At 34.7% G+C, this 14,891-nt stretch overlaps 1 protein-coding gene across 3 annotated transcripts in view; it reads right to left on the reverse strand.

Moving 5' to 3' along the window:
- Positions 1 to 14,891, reverse strand: part of Nbeal1 (neurobeachin like 1) — a 187,922-nt gene that overhangs the window by 136,474 nt on the left and 36,557 nt on the right. For all 3 annotated transcript variants that reach the window (XM_071618886.1, XM_071618885.1, XM_071618884.1), the window contains exon 7: positions 8,544 to 8,626. In XM_071618886.1, coding sequence (XP_071474987.1) covers positions 8,544 to 8,626 — 83 coding nt within the window. The remainder of the gene's footprint in view (positions 1 to 8,543; positions 8,627 to 14,891) is intronic.

Genomic DNA, 14,891 nt, shown 5'->3' on the forward strand with positions numbered 1-14,891 from the left:
AAATATCTGTACATGTTCTGTATAGATGCAATTTTTTCTGATTATTTTTAAACCGTGGTTCAATCTAAAGATGTGAAATTCACAGGTATGGAGTCCTGTAGCATGCTTTATGTTTTTTACAAATGAGTATTATTACACACACCTCCCTCCCTCCCCCTCTCCCTTCCCCCTCCCCCTTCCCCCTTTCCCCCTGCCCCCCCACCCCCCCCCATTGTAGAGGGATACAATACCTTTATTTTATGTATTTATCTTTATGTGGTGCTGAGGATCAAACCCAGGGCCTCACACATGCCAGGCAAGTGCTCTACCATTGAGCTACAACCCCAGCCCCGGAATTACTACATCTTAACAGGTAAATAAATCTACCTTATTCATTTTTGATCATACAACACATAATACTATAATGATGTACACTTACTTAACCATTCTTTACTGATAAAGTATTACACTATACCCCTTTCTTTTCATAATTTTGTAATGAATATTGTTTTGCATACATCACTGCACACTTTGAAAAGATCATGACAGAATTACTTTCAATTTTATACACAACACTACCAAAAAGAAAGCTTTGAGGTAAAATGTATCGATAGAAATTTGTAACTTAAAAATTAAGTCATTTCAGCTATGTCAGAATAATCAGCACTACACATGACTTCCTGCTTAAACAAACAAAATTTTAAAACAAAAAACTAGAAAAAAGGACAAAATAGATTCCAGAAAGACAGAGAACTGTGATACACAAAATAAGGAAAACAAACAAGCCCAAGACTCACCTGAGATTTCTGTTCAAAGACACTTTCTGGGGTATTACACAGAAAGGGGGAACCCAAAAAGAACATGACTATTTTCTGAGGTTTGGAGCCAGATGTCAACAATTGGTAGGTCTACACAACTGGAATTTGTAAAGCAGGGTATTAAATGGAGAAAGCCACACAAAGTAATCCAAAAATATGCATAGGACTTGTTTTGTATCAAAATATTAAACCTCACGATAGTGTGAAATTCCACAAGACAGGCAAACAACTACAGAAAAGCTTAGACTGAATAATTTTTCTGATTTAGTACAGAACTAGAGGATGACAGAGTTCCTTTCAGCCACAATGAACATACAAGGAAGGTAACAGATATAAATAACGCAAAAATGATATACCATACAATCTGAATCACAACACTGCTGGGGTGGCTATATTACTATCTAACAATACACGCAAGGAGTAATACCATAGGTAGAAAGGAATATTTCATTATAAAAAATGGGCCATGAAAATAAAGCCTAATGTTCTCTTACCATAATAGAATTATAAAGTAATGAAATAAAAATATCTGGAGACCTTTTTCATGAAGATAGCACAAGTGAAGAAAATCTTAATTCCTCCTAAAACCCGAGCTAACCAAAGGACAAGGAAGAGGTGGTAAAAGGTCTATAGTCACACACAAAAATATATCTGGGCTGGAGCTGTGGCTCAGTGGTACAGAGCTTGCCTGGAATGTGTGAGGACATGGGTTTGATCCTCAGCATCACATATAAATCAATAAAATAAAAGATCCATTGACACCTAAAAAGATAAAAAATTGAACAACAAAAAAAGAATATCCATGTCACCTACTTTTGGTATCAGAAGCCAATGTAGCCCAAAGATAGCCCAATTATCCTTGGAAGAATGCCCCCAGAAGAAACAATCTTGACTATTATGCCTTCATCAACATCCTCCTAACTAACTGGACAAAGGAGACAATAATATACTTGTGTTCTTTGTGGATACCAACATCAACAAGCACCAGATTAAACAGTGAATATGCTCTACAAAATCAAAATGGCCAAAGCCAACACCCTAATCAGGCCTGATGGAAAGAAAAAGACATATGTTCTACTGACTCCTGACTATGATGCTGTCAAAAAAAAAAAAAAAAAAAAAACTGAAGTCACATGTGTCCAACTAGCCAATTCAAACAATTATGTACCACATAAAACCATTTTGATCAATGACACACTGAGTATACAATGGTGGTGCCATAAGATTACAATAAAGCTGGAAAATTCCTATCACCTCATCAAATTGTAGCTGTCTTATCATTACTCATATGTTTGTGGTGAGGCTAATGTAAACAAACATAGTTGTATAAAAGTATTGTGCACACAATTATATGCAGTACATAATTGACCATAATAAATGATAATAAATGACCATATTACTGGCCCTGTATTATTAACCTATAATTTTAATCTTTATTTTACAATATTCTTCTACTTATAAAAAAAAGTTTATTGTAAATCAGCATGCCATGTTTCATAGGCAGAAGCCTCATGTGTTTGCCATGTCTACTGACTGCATTTATGTACACTCTAAGATGTTGGCAAAATGATAAAATCATCTAATGATGCATTTCATAGAACAAACCCATCATTAAGTGGCACATGACTATGTTTTTTCACTATAAATGAAAAAAGAATCTGAGCGACACCTGCAATCCCAGTGACTGAGGAGGCTGAGGCAGGAAGATCACAAGTTTGAGGCTAGCCTGGGCAACTTAGTAAGACCTTGTCTCAAAATAAAAAAGGGCTGAGGTTGTGACTCAAGGGTAGAATGCTCCTGGATTCAATCCCCAGTACTTCAAAAAACAAAAGAAGGAACTAAAGAATCCCCAAACATTTGCCAATTAACACATTCCTGTTATTCTAAAATTAAACTGTTCAACAAATACAAATCGTATATAAATGGAATACAAAACAATGTATTGAAATATGTTGTGGAATGGCTAAATCAAGCTAATTTACACAGGCATAACCTTGTTTTTGTGTAATGAGAACACTTAAAAATTGCTACTCTTGGGCTGGGGCTATAGCTCAAAGGCAGAGAACTTGCCTAGCATGCATGAGGCACTGGGTTTGATCCTCAGCACTACATAAAAATAAATAAAATAAAGGCATTCTGGGGGCTGGGGTTGTGGCTCAGTGGTAGAGCACTTGCCTAGCATGTGTGAGGCACCAAGTTCAATCCTCAGCACCACATATAAACAAATAAAAAATAAAGGCCCATCAACAACTAAAAACAAAAATATTTTAAAAAATAAAAAATAAAGGCATTCTGTCCATCTACAATTACAAAAAATTTTTAAGAGGCTGGGTTGTGGCTCGGTGGTAGAGTGCTCACCTGGCACATGTGAGGCACTGGGTTCAATCCTCAGCACCACATAAAAATGAAATAAAGATATTTAAAAAAATTTTTTAACTAAAAAAAAACTGCTACTCTCTTATCAATATTCAAGTATACAACACATTATGATCAACTACAGTCAATATGGTACATAATACAGCTCTTGAATCTTTCTTCTAGTCTAACTGAATTTTGAATCCCCTGAACGACATCTCTCCAATTCCCCCAACAACACATTTCTTTTTTTCCCCCACATTTTATAGTGGTGCATTATGATTGCACATAATGATGGGATTTGTTTTACATATTCATACATGCACACAATATAACAATATAATTTGGCCAATATCACTCCACAGCATTTCCCCCTCCTCCCACACCTCTCACCTCTTGATCCCTTTCCTATACTCCCTTTGATTTTCATGAGATCCATCCCCAACTCTTTTCCTTGTTCCTTTCTAGCTTCCACATATGAGAAAAAAACATACAATCCTTGACCTTTTGAGTTTGACTTATTTCACTTAACATAATCATCTCTAATTCCATCTATTTTCCTGCAAATGACATAATTTCATTTTTCTTTATGACTGAATAAAACTCCTTTGTGTACATATACTACATTTTCTTTATTCATCCATCTGCTGATAGACACATAGACTGAACGGTTCCATAGTTTGGCTGTTATAAACATGGGTATACATTTATCACTGTAGTATGGTGACTTTCATTCCTCAGGTTAAATACAAAGGAGAAAAAAAAAATACAAAGGAGCAGTATTGCTGGGTCTTAGTTGTTCCATGCCTAGTGTTTTGAGGGACCTCCATACTGATTTCCATAGTGGTTGTACTATTTTATAGTCCCACAAACAGTATAAAAGTGTTCCTTTTCCTCTACATCCTCTAGCATTTATTATTATTATTGTTGTTGTTATTATCGTTTTGGTACTGGGGATTGAACCCAGGGGTGCTTAACCATTTAGCCACATCCCCAGTCCTTTTTATTTTTTGTTTTGAGACAGGGTCTCACTAAGTTGCTGAGACTGACCTTGCACTTGTGATCCTCCTGCCTCAGCCTCCTGAGTTGCATCACCATGCCTGGCTATTATCTGTATTTTTGATGACTGCCATTCTAACTGGTGTAAGATGAAATCTCAGTGTAGTTTTGAATTGCATTTTGCTAACTGCTAATGATGTCAACAACCAATTTCTTTTATTTACATATATATGTGTGTGTGTGTATATATATATATATACATACACACAAATATGTAAATATATATACACATTTAGTTAGGTGGTGGACACAATACCTTTATTTTATTTTTCTGAGGTGCTGAAGATCAAACCCAGTGACTCATGCATGCCAAGTGAGCACTCCACCACTGAGCCCCAGCCCCAGCCCAACAACCAATTTCTTAATAACTATTGTTTAAAAAAAAAACAATAAAAAAATTGGCAAGTGTTTTAAATGAAAATTAAACTGAGTACAGCAAATTCTGTGAGGTACAGTTAAAGCAATGCTTCACAAAACAATTTATACCTCAAGATGTGCATATTCAAAAAGAAGGTCTAACTAAAAGGTTTAATTAAAGATCAAATTTTCTTTTTTTGAATTTTAATATTTATTTTTTTTTTAGTTTTTGGCAGACACATCTTTGTTTGTATGTGGTGCTGAGGATTGAACCTGGGCCGCACGCATGCCAGGCGAGCGCGCTACTGCTTGAGCCACATCCCCAGCCCAAAGATCAAATTTTCTATTGGAAGAAGTCAGAAAAAGAAGAGCAAGTTAAACTTTAAGTAAAAGGGAAGTAATAACAGAAGTAGGGCTAATTACAGAAAATAAATCATCAAACAAAAATCACAATGAAATGAAAACCTGCTTCAGTGAAAAGATGAATATAACTTTAAAACCTCTAGCTAGACTGATCTAGAAAAACTGAGAGAGAGAATATAAATTTCCGATATCAGGAACAAAAGAGGGGGCAACAAACCAGATTCCCTAGACTTTGAAAAGATCATAAAAAAGTGTTATAAAAAACATTATACCAATTCATTCAACAACACAAATGAAAAACACAAATTTTTAAAGACATGAATTTCAAAACCTAACAGAAGAAGAAATCTGAATAATTCCCTATTTAGTATAAAAATTGACTCCAGAATTTAAAATCTTCTCACAAAGTAAATTCTAGGCTGAAATGGCTTTGCCAAATAATACTAAGGAAACCATAATAACAATTTCAAACCAATTCTCACAGAAAAGAGAGGGAAAGAAAACACTGCTCAAGTCGTTTAATAAGGCCAGAATTTCTGCTTAAGACATCCATCTGTGGCGCTTTGCTATATCAACTTGAGCACAGTAAGACAAATTTTGCTACCAAGAAGGGAAGTGTTACTGTAACAAATACTTAAAAATGTGGAAGCAGCTATGGGTAATGGGTAGAGGCTAAAAGAGTTCTGGGGTGCTAGAACTATGAATCACAAGGGCAATTATTCTGGTGAGGTCTCAGATGAAAATAAACAACAAATTATTGAAATCTAGAGAAAGGCAATATTTGTTTAAAGTGACAAGGAACTTGGCTGAACTACACTGTGTTGACACCAGACTGTGTCATAGAGTTGCATAAAAGCTAAAAATTTCATGTGACAAATGGGATAGTTAGATGAGGCGATTTCTAAGCAAAGTTGGAGGAGCAGCTTGATTTTTTCCTGTAAAATAGGAAAAAAAAAATGCAAAAAAGAACAAGAACTTAAAGATTTTAAAAATTCTCAGCCTATCCACATTGTAAAAACTGAGAAAGCCTGTACTGAAAAAAATGCTAAAGTGTGACTGAACAATCATTTGATATGTCCAGGTATAACTCCTGAACTGCCTTAGCCATCTCAGCTGAGGCCAGGAATACCAGCAAAGATATTACCATTTTTAAATAAAGGAAACAGAGAAAATGGGAAGGAATGAAGGTATACTACAAGACTTCTTGAATTCTACAGGACCACACTATACAGCTATTCAGTGGTGACATGCTGCTCTTCAAGGAAAAGGAAGAATAACTCTAAAGGCAGTTTAGAGATGAGAGCTGCCACTCCCTTCTCAGACCCAGAGGGCAATGGTGTTTCTTCCTCCTACATTTCTCAGGTTTTAGTAGATCAGCAGGACCCCACCTAGTACCTTAGGGGCAGGGCTGCCCTCAGCCATGTGGGTGGTGCCCTTATAGACAGTCAAAGTGCAAAGATGCTCTTCAGGGCCAAGACATTAGGCTATTGGGTAGAATAAATGTATTCTGCATATGATAAACACTAAGTTTGGGGGATCAGAGGTGGAATAATATAAACTGTGCCCCCTACACACATACCAAGCTTTATAAGCTGAAGCCCTACTTCTATCCTCAGTTGATTAGGACCTTTGAGGATATGCCCAAGGTTAAATGAGATTGTAAAGGTAAAGCCTTGATCTAAGAGAACAGTTCCTTGTTAGAAGAAAAAACATCAGTGTTTTTTTCCAACATATAAGGTAGCAAGCAGAAGATAATCTGCAAGCCACAAAGAGACCTCACCAAAAATCAAATCTTGCTGGACTGTTGACCTTTGACTTTCCAGTCTCCAGAACTGTGAGGAAATAAATTTCTGATATTTAAAGTCACTTAGTCTATAATATTTTGGAATGGCAGCCAGAGCAGACTAGGACAATTACTTGATACAAAAACTACACAAGATATAACAAAGAAAAAAGCCCTAAAAATCTGCATGTCGCTTGAACGTAGAAACAAAAATCTTTAAAACATTAGCAAGTCAAATGAAGTATTACATAAAAAGGATAATACTACTGTATAATCATGACCAAAGGTGGTTTAGCACATAAATGCAATGTTAGTTTAACATTGAAAAATCAATCTCAACAACTAACAGACAGAAGTGGGGGGGGGGGGGAAGGCAACACACACTCAAAAATATAAAAATCACCTCAAACAGATGCAGTGAAAATATGTGGAAAAAGTCAACATCTATTCAAAATAAAATTTACTCTAATTAATGAAAGGCATCAATTAAAAATTCAATAGCTAACATCCTACTTAATAACTAATATACTTAACAGCTAACATCATTATTTTTTTTCCCTGTACTTATAGGAACAAGAAAAAAAGTCTCCTTTTACCACTTCACCAGTATAAAAAGGCATATAGTTTAGAAAGGAAAAAAAAACTGTTTTGCATATAACAGGACTGTATACATATACAACCCTAAGAAATAACATAAGAATTACTATAAATTTATTGGTGAATTTATTTAGCAAAGTCACAGGGCACAATATAATTAGACAAAAATAAACCATATATATATATGTATGTATGTGTATATATATACATATATATTTATATTTTTTAACAAACAATTGGAAAATACATTAAAAATTATTTACAAACCCAAAGTACATAAAATACCTTGGGATAAATTAACAAAATATGTGCACAACCTATACATGCAGGATATAAAGGCTGTTATAGGATACTGTGCTTCCTATAAAGCAGGGTGGCTCCCAGAGCCATCAATTTGGCACCATAATTTCACTTGAAAGACCAAAGAATGGCCCTTGGACTGCTGCTGAATAAAAACACCTTATACTATTTCACTGGCATGCTGCCTTTCTGGTCCTGTATCTTCTAAAGGAGGCCAATTCTGGGTGTGGCTCATTATGAATACTTGAGTTTCATTACCTAGCTAACACCAATGTCACTACTGGTGGTCACACAGAGTAGCACTGCAATCATCTTCATTAAGCAAAAAATGAACTATTTCTGTCTTACTTCACAGAAGGAAAAAAAAAAAAAAGGAAAACTAAAGCAAATATGGCAAAATGTTAAATTCTGACAAATTTGAGAAGGGACCTAGAAACAGAGTGGTTTTTTCCTGTTATGCGAATTTTTCTGTATTCTTGAGAGGTGGCATAATCACCGTTGGTTTGGGCAACTTTGTAAGATTCTGTCTCAATTTTTTTTTAAAAAATTGGGGGGAGGGGTGGATTGGGGGATGTAGCTAAGTGGTAGAGCAATTGCCTCATACGTACAAGGCCCTGGGTTACATCCCCAGTACCATGCAAAAAATAATTATAAATAAATAAATATCTTGAAGTTCTAAAATATAATTATTAAAATATTCAAATCATCAAGAAAGAATAAAAATCAGTTCTTCTCAAAAGAAGAACAGAATAATTAAAATGAAAAACAATAATCTCAGCCAAACAAATCAACTACTCCAGTGACATGTTCTCAAACAACTCCATCTTATAAATTCATAAAGCTGAATTAAGGTCTGAATTAAGAGTAAGAATAAAGAGTAAGATAAAATTATGAGTAAGATAAAAATAAAAGGAATTAAGAATGCTACTTACGATAAAAGAAAGGAATAAACTCCACTGTGAGAGAAGCTGGCTTATATTTCTGTCTGCTCTTTTCCACAGAACTAAGGATTCGTCTATTATTAAAAAGAAGTTAATAAAAAATTGTTAACATGGACAAGTAGACACAATTACAAAAGCAACTATAAAACAAATTTAATATTTTTCTTTCATTTGTATATTGAACATCTTTTAGAACCAGCATAATCTTGAAAAAAATCAGTAATTTAAATACTGCTAAAGGATTTCTTCTTTTAAATTATACATAATGCTGGGAATGGAGGTGCACACCTATAATCCTACCTAGTCAGGAGACTGAGACAAAAGGACTATTTAAGTTCAAGGTGAGCCTGGACAATTTATCCAGATTCTATCTGAAAATAAAATAAAAAGGGTTTGAACAAAGCTCAGGGGTAGAGTGTTTGCCTAACATGAGTGAGGCCCTGGGTTCAATCCTCAGTTAAAAAAAAAAAAAATTATGCATCATGTAGCCAGGTTGTTTCCACTAACTGGAGACTGAAAAACGAACTAGCCCTTAAATTTTCCAATTTACAAAAGAATCAGTTCACAATACTACTAAATTAACAGGTAAGTCTAAGTGGCCTATTATAATACAACTGAAATTCCAGAAAAAACAGGTTACTCTGCCACTTTCTGTGATTTTTATCTGAACACAGTGGGTCCAGATTATTAGCTTCTTTCACGTTAAGGACATGGATCCAATATGAGCTGGGTTTGTTTTTAATAACATTTCCAGTAGCTTTTTTTTTTTTTTTTTTTTGACAGTACTAGGGCTCTAACCCAGGGTATTGGCAAGCAAGGCAAGCATTCTACCACCAAGCTACTTCCTCAGGCCCTTTTTAAATTGAGACAGGGTCTCATCACATTGCCTAGACTCACCTTGAACTTGTGAACTTGTGATCCTCCTACCTTAGCCTTGTGACTAGCTGGGATTACAGTGTGTACTACCAAGGACCCTGCTGACAAATTCTAATAGTTTTGATGGATGTTTTCTACACACTTTGGAAAGGCCAATACAAATTCCATGTGCTTTTTTAAAATTTTTAGTTGTACCTGGACCCAATACCTTTATTTTATTTATGTGAAGCTGAGGATCGAACCCAGTTTCCCACACATGCGAGGTAAGCACTCTACAACTGAGCCACAACCCCAACCCTCCATGTGCTTTTTTCTTTTAGTTGCTGATAGGCCTTTATTTATTTATTTTTTGGGGGATGCTGAGAATCGAACCCAGTGCCTCACACATGCCAGGCAAGTGCGCTACTACTGAGCCCCAGCCCCAGCCCCCTCCGTGTGCTTTTACTAAGAAAATTCATTTAAATTCAATGCAAAATGAATCTATTAGATGGGCATGATGGTATAGAGATTAGAGAATAAATGCTATTGTTATGATACATTCAATAATGAATTGGTGAAATTTTTAAAAAATTACAGGCATTTTATTTCCTTCCCTGAAAAAAACACATAGCATTACTAGGTAAAGCCAATGAAAGTGAAAATACCTGAAGTATAGCTACTAAGAAATTCTCTACATCTAAACAAGATATATACTAGTTTAAGATACCTTCTTCTTAATGACCATAATTAAAGTATTGAAATTACTTTCTTTATAATTCAAAACAAGGAAGAAAAACTAATTGACCACAGAATAAACCAAATAGAATAGGTACAGCAGAACTCACTGATAGCAGAATAAAGAATCCTAAGATCCAGATCTAACGTCTAGATTCACTAGAAATCACCTCAGACATTATTTTCTACTGCACTACTTTCCAAATCTAAGCCTATTTCCAATGTGTGAAAGGCATAAAAATGATCATACCTCCTATATTTAATTTCAAACATGACATCTTAGAACATTATTAGCTCTTCTTTTTAAGATCTTTATCAAAGACTTTGTATGTCTTTCTAAAAATACAAAATTTACTGGAGTGTCAAAAATTTCAGTTGTATGGCAGAAAATTAACTTAAAAAGATGAAATCTGATTTAACTTTCAGTTAGATTTGTCCATGAGATTATCTCCATTCTGTGTTTTTATTATAAATTGTGGTATTAATGATTAGACTGTTATATCCTATCCAAACAATCTGTGCTACAAACAATAAACATTCTCACCTGATTAACATAATGAAAATGTACTTTTGTAATTTGATTACCAAAGATGAATTCTCAAATCCCTGTATTAGGTGTAACATAAGAACATAAATAACTTCCATATTTGTCATAAAAAATTTAATAAGCTAACATAAGGAAAAGGTGAGAACTATTATGTTAGAACACAAAAATTAAAGCCTGTTGTTTGCACTGCATGTTTTCAATTGGTTAATAGAACTAAAAAGGAACTTTAGTCTTATAGCATTTTTAAAACATAGCATACTTGATGGCCCCACTTTTATTTGATATTTGAGCCAAGCACTTAGCACCTGGCAGATTAAAACATATATCAATTAGTTTCTGAGAAGGCTGCAAAACATTTGTTTGCATCTCAGTTTTTATAAGCTGTTTCCCCTGGTTAGGTAGGTTATGCTTCTTTTTTGCTCTCTCACCATGTATAGGACACAATCATTTCTCTTTTTAACTTTTTATTTGGACATATGTCCAAGCTCCTACAAAAGCAGCAACAATAAGAATAATATAAAGAATAGCAAATACAGTTTACCTAAATTCATTGTTAACATTTTATCCTAAATCTTCATCATTTGCATACTTTCTCCTCATATATACATGAATTAATATAAACACATATTTACACTTAATATTTTTCCGAATGTTTAAAAAAAATTCACATATGTCAATAGTCACCTCTTCATACTATAATGAATATTTACTAAGAATAGGGTTTTAGGGGCTGGGGTTGTGGCTTAGTGGTAGAGCATTCGCCTAGCATGCTTGAGGCACTGAGTTGGATCCTCAGCACCACACAAATGGAAAATAAAGATATCGTGTCTACTTAAAACTAAAAAATAAATATTAAAAAAGAATAGGGTTTTATATAACACCACAGAATAGCAAAAAAATTAACACTGATAAAATACTTTAATCTACCTCCACATTCCAGTTTTGTCAAATCACTTAAGAACATCCTCTGTAATATTACCCTCCTTCCAGGACAGCTTTCTTTCCAGGGTCAGGTATCGCACTTAGTGTCTCTTTAGCCTCCTTTAATCTGAAATACTACTACAATCTCTTTTTGTACACTGCTGCTATCCTCATCCCTTTTTTAAAAAATTAGAATTGGAATACAAATCTTTAGGATTTGCTTGGTGTTTCCTCACAAATGATTTCAGATTATGTTTAGACAGAATATCACAAAAGTAATCACGTGTCTTTCTTAGGATACCACATATAGAGGCATACTATGTTTATCTGCTTCTTACTAATAATGTTTTTTAGTCACCCACTCAACTGGATTATTTGGTCCAGTACTGTCCAAAATTATTACTAAATTATTTATATGCAATAATCTGTGGGAAGATATTTTTAAATCATGCAAATATCATGCTCTGTTGGAACCCATATATGAATTATGAGTTTGTTTTGAGCAAACACAAAGCAGGGAAGCTGCTTTTCTGGGAAATCCTGGGTGAAATTCCCCAGTTTGAAACCCCAGATCAAGTTGGTGCCCTGCCTCAGGTCACAGCCTTAGGATCAAACACAACCCTCAGGATATGGGCGTAACCTATGGAGCACCAAACAACCTGTTTATTGCAAGATCCCAGATACACCAAGAAACAAGATCCCTCCCACCCTGAAACCTTATCCCTGCCTTTGATGTACTTGCCCTTAAATAAGAATTGGGGCTTTTTCAGTAGTCCAGTTCCAGTTCCTATCAGGGCTGTGACACCCATCAGGTGCTCCCCTTTTAAATCTAATCTCCGGCTTTGTCTTCATTTCTTACTGATTATTTCTGACTCCCCCGCCCCCAGGAGGCTCACACCTCCTAGCAGGAATCTGTTCTGCTGGGGTGCTGGTTACCTCACATAGGTACCTCATACTCTAATCAAAACTTTCCCCTGTATTTATTCTCCATTAATAATTAATAAGGCAAGATTGCCTTATCCATTCTTTACTATAATGTGCAAATCAAAATGATAAATTTTTACAACTCCAGCATCCTCTGCACATTTACTAATTGGCAATAGGTATTATACTATATACAATAGCTTTCACATCTTCCTTAGCTACCACTGATATGAACTCTTGAATTCAAGAATTACTACAGTAATTCAATTCTGTAATTATTTTGTGCAAATATTGCCCCAGCTTTGGCAAATAGGAACCCCAGGGGATACATGTTATTTTTCTATAGGAAGGCAATGAGTCCTACTAAACTTGCGCTGAGAACAGAGTAAGAACTTAATAAATACATGTCAGAATGAATGAACAAGTCACTTTGAGAGAAGATTTCTTTCCAATAGACTTATTTTATTTCCACTTGAGGAAATTATTCTGTGGGATTCTGCAAACAAACAAACAAAAAAAAAAAAAAACCTGAACTAACAGACCAATAAAACTGGATTACAGGGGTGCTAAAGCTATGGCTCAGCAGTAGAGTGCTAGCCAAGTGGGAGACACTGGCTTCGCTCCCAGCTCCAAATAAAAATAAACAAAATAAAGGTATTGTGTCCATCCATAACTAAAAAAATAATTTAAAAAATAACCTAAATTACATGTGGTATGAAGAGCATCCATTTGTTTCATCAAACAAGAAAGTTCATAAAATTTTAAATGACCATGATTGGAATTATGCTGATTTTAATTAAATATGTTCTATCCGGTTTTTGGGGTAAACAATAAGCTCACAAATGCATAAAAATATATACATTCCAAATTTTCATTTAACTTCAGAATCAAAAGTAATATAAATAAAATGTAAGTTATTGCTACAGATCTTGTGTATGGTTTTTCCATGAGCAATTTCTCCTAAGTCGATGATTTGAATCTCCCGGTCAAAGTCAAAGAAACTCAAGTCTGAATTCCTTGCTTTACCATTTACCTTTGAAGTTGTTCTTATATCACTGGCAAGACTGCTATGCAATATTAAAGATAATATACAGCTTCAAGCATAATTCCTGGCAAATATATTGCATGCACTCATTAAATGCCACTATTCATCTTCTATTCCATTCCTCTTTCAGTTGCCATCTTAAATATGTAGAATTCTTTTTCTATATGTTATACTATTTAAAAATTTTCTTCTTGTTTGTAGCTGTCAAAAACTACAATTGTTTTCAATTACCAATTTTACTCTCCTTAAATTTATCAGGTCTATCTTTTTATAAATCTTTTCTTTCCCATATTTTGAATTCATTTTGCTCTTATTTTAAGGATTTCTTTAAAAGACTCTCCTCTATCATTTTCAGACTGATTTTATGTTCCTTTCTGTACCTGCCTTACTGTCTATAAAAAGAAATTCTGTCATTGTTTCAAAACTTAACATGTTCTCTTAGATCCGCCATTGGTGATAAGCATAAGGTGGAAAATGGAGACATGACAAAGAGTAGGAGGAAGAGATACGTTTTCCTTTGAGAAATCTCTGGCATGCATGTCAAAATAGAGGTTCCCATTCTTTGGGAACCAAAGTCCAAAATGAGTATCAAGGCTACAAACAAAGCACTGCTATTTACCTCTTTGCATCTTTAGAGAAACATAAGCAACGTACAGGGAGAGGCAAAAGGTAGTAATGATGTTATATGCAACTACTTCCATTTTTACAGCACTTCTAGTCATATCATAGAACTGAACTTTTTGCCCCTTTGTGGTGGTTAGGGACATGTCATTAGTTCTGACTTATGAGTTCAGAATGAAAATGTTTTGTGTCACATGACATGACCAAAAAAGAACATTCAGTTATCAATGTGAGATCTTGTGCCACTTTCTTGTCTCTCTCATGTAGAAAATAGCAAAGCCTAACAAGCCGGCTGTTCTGTCAGGTTGGGACCTTGAGTGACGAGGGTAAGCAGAAGCTCCTGAATACCCACAGTACTAGACAGATAGCATGAAACATAAATAAACCTTCATTATTCTGTGCCCCTTGTTTATTAAAGTATCATAATCTAGTATATTCTGAGTTACACAAAATCTTTACAAAAGAAATTCAAAGACCTTCTCTCTGGAAAAAAAGCACACAATTCAAGAGAAAAGAAAGTGTTCAGAAGGTTATTAGTACCTTCCCATTAATAAACAGTCAAGAAGTGTAAGGACTATGTGATGGCTAACTTTATTAACTTGGCAGGTGTCTTGGGATAAGAATAACTGGTAAATTGGTGGGCTCTGGGTAAAGCATATTGTCTTCCATAATGTTGAAAGCCTGAATAGAA

The sequence above is a fragment of the Marmota flaviventris genome, chromosome 11 (genome assembly GCF_047511675.1).
Source record: "Marmota flaviventris isolate mMarFla1 chromosome 11, mMarFla1.hap1, whole genome shotgun sequence".
Lineage (NCBI taxonomy): Eukaryota > Metazoa > Chordata > Mammalia > Rodentia > Sciuridae > Marmota > Marmota flaviventris.